Source organism: Calidris pugnax, unplaced genomic scaffold (assembly GCF_001431845.1).
Source record: "Calidris pugnax isolate Ruff unplaced genomic scaffold, ASM143184v1 scaffold47, whole genome shotgun sequence".
Lineage (NCBI taxonomy): Eukaryota > Metazoa > Chordata > Aves > Charadriiformes > Scolopacidae > Calidris > Calidris pugnax.
The window spans coordinates 1,102,718-1,128,055 of record NW_015090809.1 but is presented as its reverse complement, the minus strand read 5'-3'; the positions used below and the strand labels follow the sequence as shown (position 1 = coordinate 1,128,055).

The 25,338-nt window shown below is 48.5% G+C and overlaps 1 protein-coding gene and 1 long non-coding RNA gene across 2 annotated transcripts; one reads left to right on the top strand and one right to left on the bottom strand.

The window, feature by feature from the left end:
• The first annotated feature begins 5,179 nt into the window (after positions 1-5,179).
• Positions 5,180-11,950, top strand: LOC106885888. Its single transcript, XR_001411524.1, has 5 exons — positions 5,180-5,274; positions 6,993-7,097; positions 7,630-7,735; positions 10,701-11,122; positions 11,372-11,950. It is a non-coding gene; the product is annotated as an uncharacterized LOC106885888 (long non-coding RNA).
• Positions 11,951-19,920: 7,970 nt separating this feature from the next.
• Positions 19,921-24,476, bottom strand: LOC106885886 (zinc finger protein 239-like). Its single transcript, XM_014938406.1, has one exon. The coding sequence runs from the start codon at positions 24,420-24,422 to the stop codon at positions 23,340-23,342; it is 1,083 nt and encodes a 360-aa protein (XP_014793892.1). The 5' UTR covers positions 24,423-24,476; the 3' UTR covers positions 19,921-23,339.
• Positions 24,477-25,338: the final 862 nt, after the last annotated feature.

Here is a 25,338-nt window from a genome sequence, read left to right as displayed (position 1 = left end):
ATGTCCATCTAAGTGTTCTTGCTTGTGGTATAGGTCAGTAGTGATGACTCAGACCAGCCCTTCACTTTCCTTCCTCTTGTTGGCTAGGCACAAAATCGAGCCCACAAACAGATTAATCTGTCCCATGCACCAATAAAGGTGATTCCCTGTTAATTAACAAATCGCACACAAAAGTCCCTGTCTTGTATTAAAAGACTCTTGAATGGCTGTGAAATCAAGCACTTGAAAGCTCAGAAAATGGTAATTCTCTGGATGTAGGGTTTGGGGGATTTGTTTTTGCTTTTTTGATAGACACAAGAATGCATAATAGTGCAATTTTTAAAGAGATAGTGAGGTCATTCTTCACCTCTTCTCCTCTGCTCTGCACTGGTGAGGCCACAACTGGAATCCTGTGTCCAGTTCTGGGCTCCCCAGATCAAGAGAAACAGGGAACTGCTGGAGAGAGTCCAGCGTAGGGCAATGAAGATGATGGAGGGATTGGAGCATCTCCCTGATGAGGAAAGGCTGAGGGAGATGGGGCTCTTTAGTCTTGGAGAAGAGAAGGCTGAGGGGAGACCTTATTAATGCTGACAAGTGTCTAAAGGGTGGGTTGAAGGAGGAGGGAGCCAGACTCTTTTCAGTCGTTCCCAGTGACAGGACGAGGGGCAACGGGCACAAGCTGGACCCTGGGAAGTTCCACTCCAATGTGAGGAAGAACTTCTTTGGGGTGAGGGTGGCAGAGCCCTGGAAGGGGCTGCCCAGGGAGGGTGTGGAGTCCCCTTCTCTGGAGATCTTCAAGCCCCACCTGGATGCCGTCCTGAGTGATGTGCTCTGGGCAGCCCTGCTTTGGCAGGGGAGTTGGACTCTAGAAGGCCCCTTCCAACTTTGACAATTCCGTGATTCCGTGATAAACATAGTCATATTTCATCAGCTTACTTTTTGCCGAGGAGGAGAGACAAAGCTGAAATACACCTTCCTCCACGTTGAGTGTCTTTGCATGAGAGTTGTCCCTGAGGTGATTTCCAGGCCTCCATCTGTAATAACATGGTGCCCTCTGTTGGGAAGCTGTTCCTGGCGCCTCCAGGTGAGAGAACATTAACACAAACACCACACTGACACACAGGCTCCTGTGAAGCCTCTGCAGCTTCATGCCAGCAGGTTTAAAAATCAACTTAACCTTTTCCTGCCTCAGATATTTTTCGTTAGGCTCGGGCAAGCAGTTGCACTGGATTGCTATTAAGGCTTGCTGTGACAGTGTTCAAGAAAGATCTATAGGTTTATTACAGTTTCAGCTTTTTAAAAAGAATATATTGATTTGAGCCAAGAAGGCTACAGTTTCAGCTTTTTAAAAAGAATATATTTTTTTTGTGATTTGAGCCAAGAAGGAAACGAGAACCCCTTGTCCACCTCAAGGCACAGAAGACGAGGTGGCTTGTGTCAGCAGGGAGGTGTGTGGGGCTGCAGGCTGGCTGCGTACTCCGGGTCCGTGGATGGTGGAGATCAGCTTTAGCCCAGAGAAACAGTTCCTACTCTTTGCCAACACAAAGAGGAGTTGTCAGGAAGCAAATCCTAGTGCCTGGGATGCCTTCTCCGGTAGCACAAAGGTTATTCTCCCATTCCTGACAGCAACAGGAGAAGCCCCTCTCCTCTGGGCTTTGCCCGATCCCTCCTCCCCTGCTACCCAGCAGAAGCAGGGCCAAGGTTGGCCCTTTATCTCCCACCCCGTCCTACCATTCTGAACATCCAAACCCAACCATACATCAGTGGACCCCAACCCGACTCCAAAAATTGCAATGAGATTAATGCTGTGGTTCTCCAAAACTCCTGCACTGTGTTGGCCTAGAGTAACGTAGCTTGGCAGGGTGCACCTGGAGAGCACAGCCCCAGCCACAGACATCTTCTGTAGGACCAAACACTTATTCTTACCCAACTCTCACCTAGTTTCTGATCCTTAATATCAGAGACCTTGTTAGACCTTGAACGTGGATGTTCTCTTCTTTCCTGGGGTAGCACAAAACCAAAACCCACCCAGGCCACTCACATCACCACACCTGCCAGGGACAGCTCTTCAGAGGCTAGTTCAGGTCACACATCATCTCCTGCAGGATCAGCCCCTCAACCAGTCCACAGATCTCACCCAACTCAAACTCCTAATGCAGTCAGTCCCTTAAAAAGAGTAAGATGTTCTGCTCCACTGTATTACCAGTCCTAAAACTCCCAGGACCAGTGTCTTGACACACAGTCTTGAGGGCATTGGGAGGAAGGATCCTTTCCTGCTAAACAAAGTCCTGCTCAACAAATAAGTTATTCTGGGCCACCATAGTCCCACCATTAAAGGTGATGGTGAGACCCCTTGCTAGATATTGTAAGCCACCTCCTTTATGTTCTTCCTTTTAACCCTGTCTCTAGCCCAGCATTTTATACCAGGAGAGGATTCCCCGTGGCGCTCACCACCACCCCTCAGTCATGGAAAATGAAACCTTTCCCATATGATGGGTTGTAACGATTAGTATTTGGCGTGTGGCCAAAGCAGAGCTCTTGGATGTGAGCTTGCAGATAAATACGACCATCCACACAGTGGTGGGGAAGCATTGTTTGTCTGGAGCTGTAGTGCTATTGTTGGAAGGGCAGACTGAAGGAGGATTGTTTCATATGAGCACAGGCACAGTTTTCATGAAGTGACCTTTTGTCCTTAGCTCACAAAAAGGGCCTTTTTTTTGTGATTCACACTGGGTGACATTTTTAGTTTTCTTTGCATTTAATTAAGAATGGGACAAGCATAAGACTGCGAGTAAAACATAAAAGCAGAATGACCCTATTAAAAAGCAGGTTTTTCTATCTTAGTAAAAAACCTTGGTACGTTAAATTGGAGGTTTAGATTGTAAACTGGCTGAGGTAGGGACCCCATCCTACTCCTGTGCTCGCAGTGCATGTCACAGGAAGAGTCTCTTCTGTCTTTTCTGAAATTATCACGTCCCCTGGGACGAGTGAGTTGCAGTCCCCAAAGCATCTGAGAGAGTCGAGAAACGAAGACCCAAAAAGGTGTTTAAAGGTTAGCTTGTCACAGCTGTAAGTCAGTGGATATAAGATCCAGATAGTTGACTTCTGTGAAGGGACAGAAGGTGAGGGAAACAAACCCTGCAAGGTCTTGCGTAGCCTTAAGATCGGAAGCACTTACAGGCTACAGCTAACAATGACTAATGCAGTGTAAATAATGATTCATAGTAAGTCTAGAATATGCTGTACTGTGCTTTCTCCAAACAGAACAAGGATAGTTACCTTCTTTGTGTTTTGGGCAAGTGCCCCAGATGCCCAAGTTAACTACCAACCCAGCACCCAGATAGCTCTCCTAACACCCCAGAGATCCCATTTGCGTCCTGCTGACTCCATGCACTCTGCTCCTTTGTTTACCTCTTCTCTTTCTCTCTCAGTGCTTCGAGAGAAAGAGAAGCACTCTCTCCTTTTCCTGGACCTCCTCCTCCCTGATTAGTGATTCTCACAAAAACAACATAATGTCCCAAGACCCTTCATCTTAGTTGAGTACTCACATCCAACCACTGTTACCCCACCACACTGGAGCAGTATCAGGTTGTTCTCTGTAGTTTGCTCTTGTGCCTCGAAATTCACAGAATCATAGAATCATGGAATGGGTTGGGTTGGAAAGGATCTCAAAGATCATTTAGTTCCAAGCCCCCTGCCATATGGACAGGGGCACCTCCCAATAGATCAGGTTGCTCAAAGCCTCATCCAGCCTGGTCTTGAACGCTTCCAGGGATGGGGCAGCCACAGTTTCTCTGGGCAACCTGTTCCAGTGCCTCCCCACCCTCACAGTGAAGAAGTTCTTCCTAATATCTAATATAAATCTACCCTCTTTCAGTTTAAAGCCATTACCCGTTGTCGCTACAGGCCATACTAAAAACTCTGTCCCCATCTTTCTTATAAGAGCCCTTTCAGTATTGCTGCAATAAGGTCTTCCTGGAGCATTCTCTTCTTCAGGCTGAACAGCCCCAATTCTCTTAGCCTAGAGACAAGAGAGGTTCTCCAGCCATCTGATCATCTTCATGCTCCTCCTCTGGACTCACTCCAACAGGTCTGTGTCCTTCTTATGTTGGGGGCCCCAGGGCCCCAGTACTCTAGGTGGGTCTCATGAGAGCTGATCATCTCCCTCAACCTGCTGGTCACACTTCTTTTTAAGCAACCCAGGATACGGTTGGCTTTCTGGGCTGCAAGCCCACATTGCTGGGTCATGTTTAGCTTCTCATGAACCAACACTCCCAAGTCCTTCTCCTCAGGGCTGTTGTCTATCCATTCTCTACCCAGCCTGTATTTATGCTTGGGACACTTGCTGAGAGTGCACTCAATCCCACTGTCCATGTCACCAACAAAGATGGTAAACAGCACCAGATCCTTGAGGAGCACCACTTGTCACTGATCTCCACTGTGATCCTGGCCATTGACCACAACTCTTTGAATGCAACCATCCAGGCAATTCCTTATCCACCGAGTGGTACGTTTGTCAAATGCATGTCTCTCCAATTTAGAGACAAGGGTGTCATGCAGGACTTCTCTGCAAGACTCCCAACAGCAGCTTGGATATCTTTGCCTTTATCCCATCTCTGCTGCAGGAGCGCATGCCTGCCCTATGGGACTCACAGTGACCATGCTCCATTGAGGTGTTGATTTCTTTCTGAGGTGGGTTTGCTGATGCTGTGTAAGGGATGAATCCTGGCTCCAGCTCTTCCATCAAAGAGCACAGAGATAAGGCTTCTCCACAGTGTGAACTAGCTGATGTTGAGTCAGGTCAGAATTCCTGTCAAAATCCTTTTCACAGTCACAAGACCTAAGGGTTTTCTCTCCCATCTGACCTCTTTGTTGGTAAATGTAAAGGTCAAAATATATTCTTTTTCATATGAATTTTTAGATGATGGGTCTCCTTATTTTCAGCTGGAGCAACGTCATCATCAGCTGGAATAGAGGTGTGGGGGAAAACTAATCAGATATGATTATTCCCCCAAACATCACATGAAGAATAGCATTTATGAGCGTGAAAGCCATGAACCTGTTCTTCAGGTGAAGGGTTCTTGGGTCAAGAGCTTGCAGTCTGGAATTCATGGCTTCTCATCTTCCATCTGCCACCAGTTCTCTTATCGCCTTCATCATCATATCTCTGTTTTATATAGTGCCTCTTACCACCAGGTGCGTGCCACAGTTACACAAGCAGAGAGAACTGAGATGAGGAAGATGGTGGTGGGTGAAGAGACTTGCACAAAGTAGCCCATCAGGGCAGAAGCAGAGGTGAGAACTGGGCACATACTTCCAGAGTCCTTGAGCAGAGTGCTTGCCTCTTTCTCAGCTGGTATGTTCATCAAAAAACAATGAAAAGTCTTGCTCCCCAGTCTATTTTGCAAAGGTGTGATGTCCTCAGTAGATAGTATCTGCATGTGACTTTGAACACTCAGAGTTCTCTTTCAGTGCTAATGGAATGAGCTACCTCAAATGCCTCTAGGCACTATATCCAGTGTGTGGATATGCTATCCTTGAAGTTCAGAGGTGCCAGAGTTGATTCTGAGAAGGCCCATCTTGTCCTGATAGGAATTTTGAGTAGGAATATATCTAGACTCTTTTATAGGAATTTTGAGTAGGAATATATCTAGACTGTCTGAGTCAGCTTGGGTCTGGAAGCACATGGTGAAGAGCCCAAGCTAATGTGCCCTGATGGCACCAGAATTTTTGGGGAAAGACTGCAGAGGCACCTGAATGGCTCCCCACAGAGTCAGGTGAGACCCAGCAAGGCTTATAAGTTGTGGTTCAGCATCGTCAACTACTGTCTCTGTGCTGGCCCTGGGGGTGGAGCCTCACAGTGGAACCCACACCACGCTCCCCACATCTCCCACGTCCCAGAGGACCTTTTCATAGAATCATAGAATCATAGGGGGTTGGAAGGGACCTCTGGAGATCATCAAGTCCAAGCCCTCCACTGGAGTGGATCTACCTAGAGCAGGTTGCACAGGATCTTGTCCAGGTGTTTTTTGAATGTCTCCAGAGAAGGAGACTCCACCACCTCCCTGGGCAGCCTCTGCCAGTGCTCTACCACTCTCACAGTAAAGAAGTTCCTCCTCATGTTCAGGTGGAACTTCTTATGTTCAAGTTTGTGCCCAGTTCCTCTTGTCCTGTCCCTGGGCACCATTGAGAAAAGACCAGCCCTGTCCTCCTGACTCCCACCCTTTAAGTATTTATAAGCATTGGTCAGATGCCCCCTCAGCCTTCTCTTCTCCAGACTAAACAGACCCAAGTCCCTCAGCCTTTCCTCATCAGAGAGATGCTCCAGGCCCCTCATCATCTTTGTAGCCCTCTGCTGTCCCCGCTCCAGCAGTTCCCTGCCCTTCTTGAACTGAGAGGCCCAGAACTGGACACAGTGCTCCAGATGGGGCCTCCCCAGGGCAGAGTAGAGGGGCAGGATGACCTCCCTCCACCTCTTGACCATGCTCTTCTTGATGCACCCCAGGATGCCATTGGCCTTCTTGGCCACAAGGGCTTTTATCCTGTACCACCAGGATATCCTGGGTACCCAACAGGTGTGGGCTACCTGTGTTTTCGTGTAGCACTGCGCCGGAGCTCTCAAGCTGTGTGGACATCAGAGCACTGGTGAGACAAGTGTCTCACCAAATCACCCAGATCACTGTGAGCCAGAGCCACTAAGTTCTGCTAAGCCCGTTTAGTCGTTCCAGTGTCACCACAGCATATTTCCCAGCAAAGGAAAAGCTTTGGGTAGTTTACATTTTCCTGCATGGGGTGCTCTGAGGAATACCTCCTGGTGTTGTCCAGGGACAGTCAGCACATAGCCCTAACCACCTGTGCCGTTAGCTGGTTGGCTGGCCAAGCTTGTTGGAGTTATTGGCAGTGGAACCATTTGGTGGTGAAAGGACAGACTGAACTCAGCATCTGAGTAGATTATTAACATCAGACACCCCTGCAGTATCCCGAGAAAACCTCATTAACTCTGTGTCCTTTAGGTAATGGAGTTAAGATGTCCCGATGGAGACTTAATATTCCCTGATGGACTGGGAAGGTCCACATGCTTGAGTAGACTCTACATGTTGGGAGCGTTCTGCTATATGGTGGGTCCCAAAAGAACAGTACAATCTGCTTTTTTCCAGTGTCTGGGGTATCCTGTGGCTTCACAACCTCAGATGGTGGAGAGGTGACACCACAGTCTTGCTGCAAGAACAGAAATAAAATTGCCCCAAAGAACACAGAAGCAGGCAGTGCTTCTCTGCAGGACACAACCCTGCGGGTCGCTGGGTGGGAGCAGGAGACAGCTGTGAAAAAAGGCTGGTAGCAGGAAGAAGGTGTGATGGGGTGATGTGTCCGAAAGAAATAGTGCTGTAAGGTTTTGCCAGCATTTTCCAGCCCAAGAACTGCAAGGCAATTTCTTTGAGAGGAAAGATGAAAGGTTGCTGTACATTTTTGTTCTTAACCATATTTTGAATTCACACGCTTGTATCTGTAGTAGTAAAATTAGGATTGGTAAAACTATAGGAGTTTTTTTACCTACATGCTAAACTTGTTAATTTGTCACCCATACGTTTAACAACCCATATGACGTGTATGGAATTTTTTTTTTTTTTTTTTCATTTCATTTTGGGAAAGGTTCGATGGACCTTCACTTCCCAAAGGTGGCGAAGCAGCGTGGTGGCCCATCCTCTGCCCAGAGAGCACGGTGACGTTTGCGTAACGTCCTACAGCTTCCGCTCAAGTGGGTTTCACAACCTCCCCGGGTAATCTGTTCTGGCCCTGCCTTACTCAGAGACAGTTTTTTGCAACATCTAGCCTTTTTCTTTCTTTTTTTTTTTTTTTTCCTTTCTTCTTTTCTTTCCTGAAAATTAAGCCGATTAGATCTTATCTTTGTCCTTCCAGCAATGTAAATCGCTGCCTTTCTTAATAACAACATCTCCTGCTCTGCAACCCTGTTATCACGTCCTGCCCTACTCCCAGACTTCTCCTCTAGACTCAACAAACCCCTTTCTCCCCAGAGATGACTCTTTTCCAAACCTCTTCTCGCTGCGGATGTGCTCCCATCCCTGTGCTCTCTGCCCGGACCCGCGGGGCTGCTTGCTGTCCCCCCTAGGGTGGCTTCTCACTTCTTCTGCCACCCCGCAGCCCCGGCACCCCCTTTCCCCAGCCCTGGGGGGCTCTCCGGTGGTGGGGGTTGGCCAGGATGCTGTGGGGACTCCGTGGGGCCAGGTGCCAGGCCCCCTGGGCTCTGCAGGAACCGGCATGTGCAGTTCACTCCTCTTGCCTCCCAAGCCCTGCCGTGGCAACCGGTGTCCTTTGCTCCCTGGGGTTTTCTCCTGAATTCCCAGATTCAGGAAAGTCACCGGCTCTCTCTTCAGGTGCTCTCGCATCGTAGAATCACAGAATGGTTTGAGTTGGAAGGGACCTTAAAGATCATCCCGGGTGTGATGAGTTTGGAGAAGAGGAGGCTGAGGGGAGACCTCATTGCCCTCTACAACTCCCTGAAAGGAGGGTGTAGAGAGGTGGGGGTTGGCCTCTTCTCCCAAGGGAATAATGACAGGAGCAGAGGAAATGGTCTGAAGTTGGGGCAGGGGAGGTTTAGATTAGATCTGAGGAAGAATGACTTTCCTGAGAGGGTGGTCAGGCACTGGAACAGCCTGCCCGGAGAGGTGGTGCAGTTGCCATCCCTGGAGGGATTTAAGAAACGTGTAGACGTGGCTCTTCAGGGCATGCTCTAGTGCCTGAGATTGTTGGGTTGTGTCTGTCTGTGGGTGGGTGGGCGGTGTGTGTGTGTTGGTTTGGGTTGTGGGTGTTTTGGGGGTTTTTTGGGGTTTTTTTTTGTGGTTGGACTGGATGATCTCAAAGGTCCCTTCCAACTATGAATATGGGTGATCATCTAGTTCCAACCCCCCTGCCGTGGGCAGGGACACCTCCCACTAGAGCAGGTTGCTCAAAGTCCCCTTCCAACCCGACCTTTAACACTTTCTGTGATGAGATATCCACAACTTCTCTGGCCGAACTGTTCCAGTGTCTCACCACCCTCATTGTAAAAAATATCTTCCTTATGTCCAATATAAATCTATCCTCTTTCAGTTTGAAAACATTGTCCTTTGGCCTGTCACTACAGACCTTGGTAAAAAGTCTCTCTCCATCTTTCTTATAAGGCCCCTCTACCCAGCAAAGGACCACAATAAGGTCTCCCTGGAATATAAAAAGTCTCTCTCCATCTTTCTTATAAAGCCCCTCTACCTAGCAAAGGACCACAATAAGGTTTCCCTGGAACCCTCTCTTCTCCAGGCTGAACAAGCCCAAGTTTTTCAGCCTTTCTTCATAGAAGTTTGTTGATTTCTGATTAATTTCCGGTAATCTGCTTTGGAAATTCTCTTAGGAGGCAGAGGTCCCCATGTTCTATGGGATGCGAGCATTTCAGGAGCTCCTAGAGAGAAAGGGCTACCAAAAAACCACGTCTCAGTCCTCTTCATCATTTTAGAAGCACCATCTTTCAGGCTCAGTTAGAATTATGTAGCCCCACATCTGGCTCTTGACAGTCCTTGTATCAGCTACTTCAGTGGACACGGGTGGAAATCCTGATGATGTGCAAGGTTACAGAACCAAATCCTTACAGTCTGAAGACCCCAACCACAATACAGTTGGTTCAATAGAATACAGTTGGTTCAATATTACCAATATTCCCATTTAATACTTTAATATGAAAGTATTCTTTCATACACCCAACACATTCTGCTGTTGGTTATTTCAGCCTGAAGAACAGAGGCTTATTAGTGCTCCTTCTTCCCAGCAGCCTTTCCCCCTCAAATCATCCTTAACGTCCCTCCCATGTCCCCAACAGATTCCGTGTCCCGAAACCAAATGTTTTGACCTGCTGACTGGACACGATATTACATTAAGTGCCAAACAACATGGATAAGGGCCAGTCTCTCCCTGCGGATCCTCCCATGGGGGTGCCAGCAAGAGCTCTGCTGTACCCAGCTGCTGATCTCTGGCTGTATATAATGAAATTGATCCCCCAAATCTGAAAATACATATTTTAATATAGATCGAATAGAGCTTTTGAACTCTCTCTTGATTTTGAAACTTCTGTCTCATTCTGAATATATCTAAGTGGAAAGAAAATTCAGGATGAGCAGACTGACCCCGTATTCACAGGGAAGAGAGGGTAGGAGGCCACTTTTTAATTCTCTTTTCCCGCTTCATCCCAAACCTCTTAGTTCTTAAGGGGTTCTTAAGAAGAGCTCTGCCCACTTGCTGCAGCAGCTCTCACTGAACTCTTTTCTTGAGAAAGCTGGAAAAGGGTAGGCAAGCCACCAAAACCAGAGGGGTTTTGCTCCCCTGCTCCTGCGGGGTCGTTCCTGCAAAGACTGGGATGCATTTGAGGCAGATGATCTGGTTGAAGACTGAGGATGGTATTTGCCCACATATTAATAGCCACGACGTGGGTGTCTCCATCCAAGTTATGGTCCAGGCCCGCTTTGTAGTCACTGGAGAGAAATGGACACCGTTAGGAGGTGATTCATCTCACCGATTTTAGATGTCTACCTTAGGAGTAGGTGAATTATGCCCTAGAAATGCTTCTTAAATATTTGAATAAGGGGCTTTTCTTGTTTGATGACTTATTCTTGGTTTGTTATATGTGAGATTTCTTGCTTTTAAGTAATATTTTTTAATCCTTTTCGTTTTTAATACAGAGTTAATCTTTGCTCAAGAGGGGGACGTGCTGATAAGACATCTTCCTCTGAGAGCTGGGGTTTCAAAAAAATCAGCAGTTTCACTCCTGTGATTTTTGTAGTTCGTCTTCTGGAAGGTATGTGTGGAAGAGAAATGATAAAGTATTAAGACCAAAGAAGACAGAAGCCCAGAGGGGAAAAAGATGAGCAAGTCAGAATCTGAAACAACACAGTCAGGAAACACAGATGATGTGGTTTCTGTAAGAAGCTTGTTTGTTGAGTTAGAGGGGAAGGGAATTTGTATATGCATAGCTGCAGTTTAATTAACTGTAAGAATCACTGTGTATGTGCAAAAATGCAGATTAATTTGTTGGATATTTTATGTCATATTATATTGGATATTATACGATAGAGGGATATACTATTGTGGATTTTATATGTGTGTGTGCGCATGTATGCATGCGTGTACTGTTATAGAGATAGAGGGATATACTATTGTGGATTTTATACATGTGTGTCCCCAAAACTATGTGCATAAGGTGGCAGAGGAGCTTGATAGAGAAGGATCTGTGTATGGAAAGTGGAAAGTGATGGAATAAATACGTTTTTTACTACATCAAATGATTCAACTGGGTCTGTGGTTTTTAAAGTTGCATTTCTAACCCTTCCCTATAGGTAAGAAACACTTGAAGATGTCCCCAAAACTATGTGCATAAGGTGGCAGAGGAGCTTGATAGAGAAGGATCTGTGTATGGAAAGTGGAAAGTGATGGAATAAATACGTTTTTTACTACATCAAATGATTCAACTGGGTCTGTGGTTTTTAAAGTTGCATTTCTAACCCTTCCCTATAGGTAAGAAACACTTGAAGATTGGACCTAGCTTCAGAAATGGTCCCCTAATGGAAAGGTCTGTAAAAGTTAAGGATGATTTTTTTTTTCAGTTGTCTAAATTTTCCCTCTGGACCCCCCCTGCACCAGGGAAGCACGTGCAACTGGAGCTCAGCAGCTGCTGCATTTTGAGATCAGTATGTGGGGATGCTATTGCTCCTGTCCCACCAAAGGTGTCAGGAGCTTGGTGTCGCTTTCCCCGTCTTCTTGCTTTTTCTTGCTTCTTGCCTGCTCAGTCAATCAGCAGAGGATCAAGCAAGTGGCAATGTGGGAAGTGCTTTAACTTGGTGGGACACCTGGGCCGGAACAATCCTCGCCACCAATACAAACTAGGGGGTGAGGTATTGGAAAGCAGCCCTGAGGAAAGGGACTTGGGGGTGCTGGTGGAGGAGAAGCTGGACATGAGCAGGCAGTGGGCAGCTGCAGCCCAGAAGGCCAATCCCATCCTGGGCTGCATCAAAAGCTGCGTTGCCAGCAGGTCCAGAGAGGGGATTCTGCCACTTTACTCTGCTCTGGTGAGACCTCACCTGGAGTATTGTGTGCAGGTCTGGAGCCCTCAATATAAGAAGGACATGGACTTGATGGAGAGGGTCCAGAGGAGGGCCACAAGGATGATCAGGGGGTTGGAGCACCTCTGCTACGAGGACAGGCTGAGGGAGCTGGGGTTGTTCAGCCTGGAGAAGAGGAGGCTCCGGGGAGCCCTAATAGCAGCCTTCCAGTCCCTGAAGGGAGCCTACAGGAAGGCTGGGGAGAGCCTGTTTAGAAAGGCCTGCAGTGACAGGACGAGGGGCAATGGCTTCAAGCTGGAGGGGAGCAGATTTAGACTGGAGATGAGGAGAGGGTTCTTCACTGTGAGGGTGGGGGAGCACTGGAACAGGTTGCCCAGGGAGGTGGTTGAGGCCCCCTCCCTGGAGATATTCAAGGAGAGGCTCGACGAGGCCCCGGGCAACCTGGTCTAGTTGGGGGTGTCCCTGCTGACTGCGGGGAGGTCGGACTAGATGGCCTTTGGAGGTCCCTTCCGGCCTGGGCAATTCTATGATTCTATGATTCTATGACATCGACTTGGTCTCTAACCCATGTTCCTGGGTAAACGTGGTTGTCTCTCAGCCATAAGCTGCGTTTAGATGTTCTTGATCACATTTTATTCTCTCTGTTGTATTTGCTTTCCCTCCCATTGAGCCCTTGTCAAGAGCTACTGATGAGCTGCATTCATTGCTCTTTTTTCTATGTGTTTGTATGTAAGCTGTATTTTACAGTATGTGTCGTATAAAATGTGTTTATAAACTTCACTTATGTAAATGGTTGTAGACTGAGATATAAAAGCCATCTCGTTGGGGCAGAAGACAGGATTTCGTTTACAATGGATAAGTGCATTGTTGTTACTCAAACTAAGCAGCACGCAAGCTATTCGTGGAATGGCATTCATCTTTAATAAATATTTTACATAATACACACAAGTTATTCATGGAATGGCATTCATTTTTAATAAATGTTGTATGTCATGCTGACCACTTGGGACTGGCAGGAATTAAAGATTTGGTACCAGCAGGGTCTCTCCTCTTCTTTTCCTGGCTTTTGATCCTAAGTGCTGTGAAAGTGGTTGTAAGGTTTTTTCCAGTCCCAGTGTATTGGTGTGCTGTGTAGTGTGTGCCAGCCTAGTGATAGATCTTTGCTTTTCTTTTTTGACCTTTCATAGATTCCTCAGTGCTAGTTTTCGCGGACACGCCCCCAAAAGTCAAAGGTTTGTGAATTGAAAATTTGCTGTATGTTGGCGATGACTTCTTTCAAACATAACATAATTGACCTTTCATAGATTCCTCAGTGCTAGTTTTCACAGACACACCCCCAAAAATCAAAGGTTTGTGAATTGAAAATTTGTGGTATATTGGCGATGACTTCTTTCAAACGTAACATAATTAGGGGTGGTTTCCCTGTTGCAAAATCACCCTGGTCTCTTCACTAGTTCAAACGTTAACCTTTGGGAAAGGTGAGCATCAGAAACCTGGTTATGAAGCTTCTGACACTTAAGCCTTTGCTGGAGATAGGCGTGGGGCACAGCAAGCTTTGGCCAGGAGGAGCAGCAGATGTTTTGCCTACTGAGTCATGGTATTAAATGTGCTTTTTACAATTATTTACAGTGAAATTCGTCGTAAGAATGAATCAGGCCCTTGGTATTTAATCTGAACGGAGGTTGTGAAACTTCAAATGACTATGCAGGAGATAGGTTGCTGTGATGATGCCTATCACCCTGGGAGGGCTCTGTAGCTCTTCTAGGCAAAATATGCCCTTGTGGTTATGCCTTTTCTTGTATTTCTTCTTGCTTAGGTAGAAAGCCTGTAGGGGCAATCATTTGAAAAATGTAAAGGCTTTTAAAATTTCTTCAATAAAATAATTTCTTTATAAATAAATGGCTCAATGTAAGTATACATAATTGACTGTAACACACATTACATAAATATAAATGTGTAATAGTCCGTTCTCAAGTGTTTTGCCTCTGCAAGAGGAAGGAGTATTGTGAACTGAGTTTTGTGGTGCCTGATTTTATTATGTGCAGCATTTTCAGTTTGTACTGCAGGGCAGGGGCGGGAACACTTGCTTCTATTTTTAATGTTGTGTCTTAATGATATGGATAATTCACAGTGGTTTCTCTTGTATTTTTCTCGGTTGGCTGTTACCTAATGCAGTCGAGTCATGAAATACGTGTATTGTGGTGGGACGAGGCTTTTGCAGCATGAAATGCATCATCAGTATTTAAACTCTGACCTCTAGGTTTGATAAAAATCTTTTTAGATCAGGTGTTACCCACAATGACAATAATGTGTAGCATACAAAGGTGAGCTTTCACTCCTTCTACTATCAAATTTACAATAACACTGTTTTTAAAATATTTGTTCTTAAGGATTTCTTGCTTTTAGAAAAAGTTGACGTGCTGTTTGTTTGCAAAGGAAAATGCCCGATTTACTGCTGAAATGGACATGTACGTGGAAGGGCATTTTTTTTTTTCCTGTTTTATCTATTTATTATTCAGTTTAGGTAGCATTGCTTTATCTAAACCTTGTACATGATTTCTTAGTGGATGTTAACTACTCAATAATCCTGATAGAGTATTGGCAGCGGAATTTTGAGGCAGTTCTTGAGCTCAGAATACAGCATTATAGAGAGTTCACATTTAGTCCCTTTTAAATTAAATTACTTATTATTCTATAGAGCTTTCTAGCCAGTTTTCTTCCCTTTCTATTTAATTCTCATTTTGGTTGGTAGGCTTTTTCAACCCCTTGCTGTTTGTCAACCCTAGATGCAACTCTGAAATCACAAAAGGCAGTATTTGTACAGCTTTTTGATTTCTGGGGAGAGACTCTAAATACGCAAGTGGTGGCTTTGTCCACAATGTCAGAGAATGGACTTTGCTGCCGCAAAAGGAGGGAAACCAGATCCAAATGCATCGTGCAAACTAAGATGGTTTACGGTTGGATTTGATGATCTTAAAGGTCTTTTCCAACCTTTGTTTGTCAACCCTAGATGCAATTCTGAAATCACAAAAGGCAGTATTTGTACAGCTTTTTGATTTCTGGGGAGAGACTCTAAATACGCAAGTGGTGGCTTTGTCCACAATGTCAGAGAATGGACTTTGCTGCCGCAAAAGGAGGGAAACCAGATCCAAATGCATCGTGCAAACTAAGATGGTTTACGGTTGGATTTGATGATCTTAAAGGTCTTTTCCAACCTAAATGATTCTAGGCTTCTATGATTCCATGACTGGTTGGGGTTTTTTGAGGAGGGGGGGCTGGGGTTTTGTTTTTTCTTTTTTTCCCCTTTGGTTTTAAAATATCAAATGCTCCCCACTCCAGTTCTGCTTTTTCCCCTACCTGTTGAAATTGGTCACCTAAACCTGGCAGACTGCTGAATTTCTCCCCACCAGGCACCAGAAGCTCCAGCTTTCCACCCATGCAGTGCTGGGAGAGGCCACAGGAGGGAAGTTACAGCAAGGTCCTTGAGAGGCTTCCTCAGAAAGCTGTTGTGGTACTGAGAGAGTCCTGGCAAAAGTCCGTACGCAGCTCCAGGTAACCCATTAGACTACAATTTTGTCCTATGAGGGTTTAATTAGGTCCCCTGTAATAATTCCAGCACACTGGCGAAAGGCTAAAGAATCATGCCACGTAGTCATTAGAAGCCACAAAATACCTGGGTGAGTCAAAAAAAAAAAAACCCTACCCAAGGAAGGGAAAACTCTTCCTCTACAGGTAATTTCTACATGACTTTGCGTGAGCATTGAAATCCCTTGTGTAGCAAGGAGCAAGGCTGGCTGCCAGGTTGGCTGCCCTGCCACCAGCCAATTCTTTTATTTTCTTGTGTTGGAAGAACAGATAGAGCCTCAGGGTATTTAAGGTATGTTTGAGGTGTGACTCCTAATCGTGACTCTGTTTGAATCGACTTTATTTTTAAATTTTTCGAGTTTAAAAATTTTATTTTTAAATTGATAGGTTAAATCAGGAGTCAAAACAAAATGGGGTTTTATCAGACTCAGTGCGTGACCTGGGCAAAGATGTAGGGATTCAGCCAGCCTGCTTTCTCCTGCAGGTAAACCTGAACTGATGGGTCCTCCTCTGTGGCTTTAACAGCACCTGGATGATTCTGGCTCTCCGTGGAGGTGAGTGAACACACTCGATTTCTTTAAGCTGGCCTGAAAGTAATTCTGGGCTTTGTCAGTCAGTCCACCTGGTTTCTTGGGGACCACTTTCCCCCCCACCCCAGCTTTCTTTTCAGGGGCTGTGGCTCCGTATTACAAATTCTTCTGAGGTTTAAGAGGTTCCTTCTTCCAGGTTCATCCCTTCCCTCGCATCCCTCTGCCACGTATCACAGCTGAACGCCCTCTTTGTTACAGGCACTTGGTGTCCGGTGTATCTGCCCTGTTGTAAACGGTTCCCTATTGAACAAAGTGGTGGAAAGAAGGGATACTGATGTGCTGTTGCTCAGGGGTAGGAAGGATGGGTTGGGGTTAGGTAAGGACAGAAAGCTTGGTGCCAAAGGGATTGCACCACAGAGTTTCACCTTCAGAAACACCAGCATATGGTGTTTGAAACAAAAAGATGCCTCGTGCTTTCCCTTTTAATCCCATTTTATGCCTGCTAAATCCATAACCATAGAATCATAAAATGGTGAGACTTGGAAGGGACCTTAAAGATCATCAAGTTCCAACCCCCCTGCCCTGGGCAGGGACACCTCCCACCAGACCAGCTTGCTCCAAGCCCCATCCAGCCTGGCCTTGAACCCCTCCAGGGATGGGGCAGCCACAGCTTCTCTGGGCAACCTGTTCCAGTGTCTCACCACCCTCACAGCAAAGAATTTCTTTCTGGTATCTCATCTAAATCTCCCCTCTTTCAGTTTAAAACCATTACCCCTTGTCCTGTCACTGCACTCCCTGACAAAGAGTCCCTCCCCAGCTCTCCTGTAGCTCCCTTCAGATATTGGGAGGCTGCTGTAAGGTCTCCCCGGAGCCTTCTCTTCTCCAGGCTGAACAACCCCAGCTCTCTCAGCCTGTCCTCGTAGCAGAGGTGCTCCATGCCTCTGATCATCTTCGCGGCCCTCCTCTGGACAGATTGGTTCCCTCCCCGTTGCACTTCTGTAAGTCCAGGCCCTGGTTGTCCACACTGTGCAATAGCCATAGGATCCTTGAACATAACTACGGAATAAGAGACCGTCACTCTGCCTCTGTGCCTTCAACAATCCTCCAACTTTATCCGTCTTAACAAACCTTGGACCCTTACACATCCCTTTATGCTCTTCATAGCAGAGGTGCTCCATCCTTCTGATCATCTCCGTGGCCATCCGCTGGACCCGTTCCAGCAGGTCCAGGTCCTTCTTGTGCTGAGGACTCCAGAGCTGGACGCAGCTCTCAGTGAGGAAGGTGCAGCCTCACCAAGCACAATGCTATTTTCTCTTAGTGCCTTTTAGATTTGCGAAGTGGACTCGATGGCTGGACTCGATGATCCTGAGGGTCTCTTCCAGCCTAGATATTTCTGTGGTTCTGTGAAGTTCCCTTGGGCTTGTTTCTTGCCCAAGGAGTCAGGTGGGGGGGCTGTCGAGAAGTTTAAATAATCACTGCCGGGCATTTAGAATCATAGAATCATAGAATCATTGAGGTTGGAAGAGACCCTTGGGATCATCGAGTCCAACCATCTCCCCTACTCTACAAAGTCCTCCCCTACACCATGTCCCTCAGCACTGCATCTAAACGGCCCTTAAACACATCCAGGGATGGTGACTCCACCCCCTCCCTGGGCAGCCTGTTCCAATGCCCGACCACTCTTTCGGTGAAAAATTCCTTCCTAATGTTCAATCTAAACCTACCCTGTTGGAGCTTGAAGCCGTTCCCTCTCGTTCTGTCACTAATTACCTGTGAGAAGAGACCAGCACCAACCTCTCTACAGTGTCCTTTCAAGTAGTTGTAGAGAGTGATGAGGTCTCCCCTCAGCCTCCTCTTCCTCAAACTAAACAGTCCCAGCTCCTTCAGCTGCTCCTCATACGATTTGTTCTCCAGCCCCTTCACCAGTTTCGTTGCCCTCCTCTGCACTCGCTCCAGCACCTCCAGATCTCTCTTGTATTGAGGTGCCCAAAACTGGACACAATACTCGAGGTGTGGCCTCACCAGTGCTGAGTACAGGGGCATTCGAAGCAATCATTCATGATGAAGGTTTCCCGTGCGGTACCAGTGATGGTTAAACTCCTCTAAGCCTTCTTCTCCCCTTCCCTCTAACATTTCCCCCCCCCCATCACACTGGCACAGCTGCCTGTGTGTCTGTTTGCTGCACAGGGGTGGTGCAAACCTGGCAGCTCCACTCCTCCAAGGCTCTTAGCAAGAGAGAAGCACCAATTCTGTCCGTGTAATAAGACGTTTGGAAAAGATTCACAAGCTGGTCCTCCTCTGGAAATATTCCTCGTGTGCCAAAAATGGTACGTTTCCGTTTAACGCCCTTGTGGTGCTTCGGTTGCTGCTCCCCCCAGGGCTGCTGTTGGATGAGGTGGGCTGCAGGGGGGCAATGCTTGACAACTCCAGGGACGGCTGAGCCCTTTGGATGTTTGTCACCACCACCACCCCCCCTCCAAGACTGCAATTTTCCCTTCCCTTGTGCCAGCCCTGCCGTTTGTGGAGCCGAGCGCTGGATCGGGGAAGCCATCCAAGTTAAAAATAACCCAGTGTGTGGCTGGGGATGGCAGGAGCCTCAGCCCTCCCCTGGGATCTGCTGTCACCAGCCAGCCAGGGCCCAGCAAGAGCAGGAAGCCGTGAGAGCCCAGCCTTGGAGATAGATACCTCTTTGGGACACGAAATAGCAACTTCTCAGCCAGTTGAAGGACACTCCGTGAATGAGGAGGCAGGAGTCCTTCGCCCGTGGGTGTCAAGAGAACGGGGCCGGTCTTTTTTCAGTGGTGCTCAGGGACAGGACAAGAGGAAATGGGCACAAACTTGAACATAAGAAGTTCCACCTAAACATGAGGAGGAACTTCTTCACTGTGAGGGTGGCAGAGCCCTGGCAGAGGCTGCCCAGGGAGGTGGTGGAGTCTCCTTCTCTGGAGACATTCAAAACCCACCTGGACACATTCCTGTGGGACCTGCTCTGGGTGGACCTGCTTTGGCAGGGGGTTGGACTAGAGGATCTCCAGAGGTCCCTTCCAACCCCATGTGATTCTGTGAAAGCCAGGAAGCCCTTGAATGAGAAAAGAGAGGGGACAGTTGAGAAGTGGATCAGCTGACTTAGGAGATATATCAGGTTTGACATGGAAAGGCTTGAAGGCCCTTCAAAGCTTGGGACACAAGAGGAAAAGCAGCAAAGCAGACTACCCCAGCAACGCCTCTTTTGGCCTCCATTTGCTCCATCTCCTTGAAATACCCATTCTTTTCCTTTTTTTTTTCAGAGATGGGGGCTCCTCTTGTTGTGTCTCTGGCCATTCAGACCGGTGTTCTTGGGGTAAAGGTGAAACAGGTCCACAGTCTCCTGTGCATGCAATGGCAGGGTTGTTTGGGGTTTTTTTTTGTTTGATATATCTCAAAAATTGCTTTAGAGATTACACATAAAATACTTTTTAAAATTCATTGAGCACACCGAGCACCGTGTGCCACCCTCCAGCTTTTCAGAGTCATGCAGGAGGGTTAGATGAAAAATAAGACCACTTCTAAGAATACCCCTCACCTCTGGATCCTTATTTGCATTGCACAGCAGCTGCCTTAGTAAGAGTCACCCCTTTGTGAAGGATGACACCTGTATTTCCAAATCTGGTCCTGCCAGAGGCCAAGAAACTGTGATGCTCAGGAGGCCACTCTGGGGAGAAATAAAGAGATGGGATAACAAAGAACACTCGGGTGAAAAACTTTATTTTAGAGACGTCATTCATCCATTTGACTGTCTTAGGTATTTCTAAAGTGCCACAGTATCACTGCAGGATCTAAGCACCATCAGCACAACAGGAATTTACAAGGTTCTACAGAGCTCCCTCAGCTGGCAGGAGGATCTGGGCACCCATGTGGGATGGAGCGTGCTAGGGATGGTCTCCCTGAAATGATAGTAGCTAATTACCTTTTGCTTTTTCCAGTAGTCTCCCACTATGACCCTGAGGGAGCTGGTAGAGAAGGCAGTGAGCTAGCTGCTGTGACACCAAACCTTCTGGTTCTTGACTTTTCGCCCGTGCCCATCCCTCTGTCTTCTGAATTTGGCTCCCGAGTTTGTGCTGCCCACAAAGCCATTAAATCCCTGGAGGAAGAGGAAGGTGCCCTGTAACCACAGCAAAGGGTGGGTGGGTGGGTGGGTGCCCAGATTCTCCTCCCGAGCTCGATGAGCACAAACAGCAGGCAGGCTAAGGGGGAAGTGAATGATTTCAGCCAAGTGACACCCAACGAGAACTAACAGTGGCTGTGGAAAGGAACTCCAGAAATGTGCTTACGCCGGGGAGCGAGCCAATCCCAGCTGCTAAAGCCTACTGTGCTGGCAGTGTGCTGGGAGCCCTAAGGCCACCCTGATTTGGCATGGTTTAAAATAAGTTCATCTTCGAAATAAACGCACGTCGATCCTTTCGATTTACAGAGCCCTGTAAGTAACACCCAGCAGTTCACAAAGCCTGTAGCAAGGGAAAGAAAGGCTCTGAGGACCACCACGAAGGCATGCCCAAGGGGCAGCTGGCTCCCCAAACCAGGGTCTCCATGTGCTTCCCTTCCAGTTGAGCTCAGCAGCCTGCAGACCTGGGTTTGATTTTCATGGATCCGCCGCAGCAACTGGGTTCAGATTGGCAAAAAAAGAAAAGTTGGCATCCACAAGACGCCTCTCCCTGGCAAACAGGGCTCCCCAGGCAAACAGACAGTTCTAAATGCTGTACATTTCCCTTAGGAAATGTGAACTGGAATGAGACAAACCCACACAAATTGATCAGTTCTACAGAATAACCTCTGAATTCGGTTAAAAATGAGCCTACCAACTGAGAGCTGCAGTATCCCTTCCCAAAGTCTGCTAGCAAATGAAAATCTTGACGCTTCTGGAACCAATTAGGTGACCACGAGTTGCATTTCCAAACCACTTTCCAGAAGTGGAACAGAAATCAAGAAGTCATTGGTTTGAAGCTGTTCATAAAAATAAAAAAAACACACAAAAAAACCCAACCAACCAAACAACAAACACAAAGGTAAAAGCAAAAATGTGCATTTGCAAATGAAGGCTTTGGTTCCCATGTAAACAAAGCCCACCCCGTTTCTGAAAGCTCCTTCTACTTCCCTGAGCAGCTGCACATAAAGGTGCCTTGTTCCTCGAGGAGCTGCAAACCATTTCACCCTCCCCCTACAGCTCCTTTTTATTAAACTATATGAAAATAGCATTTTCTCAGCAGTTGAGTGTCAAGAAGTGACTTGGGGCTTTGCAGAAGGGGTCCCTGCAATCCCTCGGAGAGTAGCACACTCTGTAGAGCGAGCCATTCAGAAGCATCCCTGGCCAGCAGCTGCTCAATTCCACAGATCTTCTCAGCATCTTCATTTCCTTCACCTCTTCCCCCACCACAGCTCCAGTCTTTTCACTGGCTTCAGTCTGTATTCCTTTTTCCAGAGACCTACTGAAGCCGTGGAGCCAGTCGCAGGATTAGTAAGGTAGGTTGCAAAACCAGAAATCTTTCCTAAGCTCCAGCAGCGCTGGGTAAGCACACCACTCAGTGTCCTCACTAAAATGATCAGCAGTGAAAACAGTAAAAAATATAAACGATATGTGTCGCACTGCAATTCCTTGTAGGTAAAACCATGAGGGGGGGGGTACATCCTACAACTGCCCCGGATATGTACCTGTGTAAAACGAGGGGGAGAGTGACATTCAGGGGTCACTCCTCGCAACCACAGGGGCCACGCGTTTTCAGATAGATATATAAATAAAATAACTCCATTCCAGATCTTGTACACACACACACAAAGTAATCAGTGTAAAACAATGTCCTGATATGAAAACTCAAGATGTCTCGGTACAAAACCTATTTCTCCAAGCTTCTTATTGAGAAATTCTAGTATATACAGTATGTTTAGCATTTTTGAGAAGTACTGATGGGGTGTAGTGTCACGGCTGGCCATTTTGATCACTTCCCTGGCGTGTGCACGCGTGACCGCTCGCGTGTGTGAAGACAGACATAGTATAAAAGCTACTTCACACATATGTGAGTACAGACATAGAGATGTTATTTACACACAGGCACACACCCCGGCCAAAATGGGACTTGAGAAATACTGCTATGGAACCAGGTCAGTCCTAGTACAGCACTGTTCCGTCCTGTTTTGCGACGCAGCTTACACCAGCACACTTAAAAAGTATCTGTGAATTCTGCAGAACGAGGAGGCTACCCGTACAAACTCACAGGTGACCTCCACACACCCGTGAAGTTGAGTACCTTAGTCTTAGCAGCAGCAAGTATAATTTATTATTTTATTTTCTTTTTTAAGCCTCCAGGTATGGGAGTTCCCTACATCTGTTACCCACCGGTTCTGAGATTCCAGGACAAGCCATGTCCCTGTCCCGCAGCTCCTTCATTCCTACCATCCAAGCAGCATTTGCAGAAAACCTCTGAGGACAAGCCTTCCCTCTGCGGTTCGGCGTATGCCTACACGTGCCTTTCACAAGCAAAATCAAGTGGTCTTTGCCTGCTCTTCAAGTTGGCCTGCACACTCTATAGGCATAATGCAGAGTCTCCAGCTTCCCAGCAGGACCTGACTTAGCTTTGACCTTCCTGACTGCTGTATGAGACACAGAGCTGGCTTAGACCACGAGCACGATGAGCTTCCAAAGACCTCTGCAACGTTATAAAGGTCACAGCATCTCAGCTGCGAGCAGAACGAAGCCCCTTGAAGACCCCCCACCTCCCATCTTATTTCCCTTGGCACAACCACACACACTTATACTGCGTTACCAAGCAGCCTTCTCATCCTGCGACCTGATGTCGTGCCTTCTCTCCTCAGGCTCCCAGAAAACACCTCACACCTTGGCCACACAGCAGATGGCATCTGATTCTAGTACCGGGCAAAGAGGATGACAGGCCCTCGGGATGCAGCGCTACCCACCGCAACCACTGCTGGAGGAGGAGGTGACTGAAAAGGGCAGCACAGGCCAAAGGCATTACTCTGGCCAGCTGCCTATAATCCAGGGACCCCGCTGTAGTCACGCTCTTGTCCACCCCTGTGGCCCTTGGGCACATTTTGGACAGGCCTGGACCACCAGGAGCTGCATCCTAGTTCACCCCCAGAGCACAGCTAGGGATGCTGCCTACCACACGTGCACCCGCTGGTGCGAGACCAAGTAGGAGTTGCGACTGAAGCTCTTCCCACAGTGGGAGCACTTGAAAGGTTTCTCCCCAGTGTGGGTACGACGGTGACGGATGAGGGTAGAGTTGTCACCGAAGCAGGTCCCACACTCGGCGCACTTGTAGGGCTTCTCCCCGGTGTGGGTGCGACGGTGCTGGACAAGGTGCGAGCGCTGGCTGAAGCTCTTGCCACAGTCAGGGCACAAGTATGGCTTCTCACCCGTGTGGACGCGCTGGTGGATGACCAGCTTGGAGCTCTCGCTGAAACACTTGTTGCAGTCCGCACACTTGTAGGGCTTCTCGCCCGTGTGGAGCCGCTGGTGGGCGATGAGGTTGGAGCTGTCGCTGAAGCGCTTCCCGCACTGGGGGCACTTGTAGGGTTTCTCGCCGGTGTGGAAGTTGGCGTGACGGAGCAGGCCCGAGTTCTGGTAGAAGTTCCTCCCGCACTTGGGGCAGACATAAGGCCTCTCGCCGGTGTGGTTGCGCTGGTGCTGCACCAGGTGGGTGCTCTGGCTGAAGCTCTTCCCGCAGTCCTTGCACTGGTAGGGCCGCTCGCCCGTGTGGACGCGCTGGTGCTGGATGAGGTGGGAGCGGCGGCCGAAGCCCTTGCCGCAGTCGGGGCACATGTAGGGCTTCTCCCCGGTGTGGATCCTCTGGTGGCGGATCAGGTCGGAGCTGCGGTTGAAGCTCTGCCCGCACTCGATGCAGATGTAGGGCTTCTCTCCCATCAACGCTCGCTGGGGCACCGCTGTCTCCTTCCGCTTCCGAAAGCCGCAGCGAGAAACCTTCTCCGGCCCCGTCTGAGGGGAGAGAAGGTCTGGCCTCGGACAGGACGCTTCCTGGTCGCAACCATGAGGAGAAGCTTCCCTTAGGAAAAAGTCCGAAATGGCCCCGCAGGGTTTGGATGCCTCCGGGAGCCCACCTCGCTGGAGATCCCCCTCATTTTCACTCATGCTCCCATCACCTGCCAGGACAGAAGGACAGTCCAGACACAGACACAACCAACACAGAATCCCATGGGGTTGGAAGGGACCTCTGGAGATCATCTAGTCCAACCTCCCTGCCAAAGCAGGTCCACCCAGAGCAGGTTGCACAGGAACGTGTCCAGGTGGGTTTGGAATGTCTCCAGAGAAGGAGACTCCACCACCTCCCTGGGCAGCCTCTGCCAGGGCTCTGCCACCCTCACAGTGAAGAGGTTCCTCCTCATGTTTAGATGGAATTTCTTATACTCAAGTTTGTGCCCATTTCCTCTTGTCCTGTCACCAGGCACCACTGAAAAAAGACCAGCCCCGTCCTCTTGACACCCTCCCTTTGAGTATTTATAAGCATTGATCAGATCTCCCCTCAGCCTTCTCTTCTCCAGACTAAAAAGACCCAAGTCCCTCAGCCTCTCCTCGTAAGGGAGGTGCTCCATCATCTCTGTAGCCCTCTGCTGTCCCCTCTCCAGCAGTTCCCTGTCCTTCTGGAACTGGGGAGCCCAGAACTGGACCCAGTGCTCCGATGGGGCAGAGCAGAGGGGCAGGATGACCTCCCTCCACCTGCTGCTCACACTCTTCTTGATGCCCCCCAGGATGCCATTGGCCTTCTGGGCCACAAGGGCACGTTGCTGGCCCGTGGGCATCCTGTTGTCCACCAGGACTCCTACAACACCTCCAGGCCCCCTCTTCTCCACCATGCCCTGCCCACAGCAGCCACCCCCGCCCGGGTGCTGCCTCCTCCCGGCCCCGCCGCCGCCTCCAGGGGAAGAAGCGAAGGCGCCGGGACCGCTCCATCCCCCCTCCCTCCCTCCCGCCGCCCGAGGGGGCTGTCGCCGGGGCCCGGGAGGCCGAGGCGCTGGGCTGGGGACGGAGGTGCCCGGAGGAGGCCGGCGGTGGGTCGGTGGTGGTGCCGCCGCCAGGCCCCGCCGCCCTCCTCCCTCGCACAGCCGTGCTGAGGGGAATCCCAACCCCCCCGCGGACCGGC

Bases quoted from the DNA above. Each gene is read 5' to 3' on its own strand.
- LOC106885886 (XM_014938406.1), bottom strand. From the start codon at position 24,422: ATGATCTCCAGAGGTCCCTTCCAACCCCATGGGATTCTGTGTTGGTTG.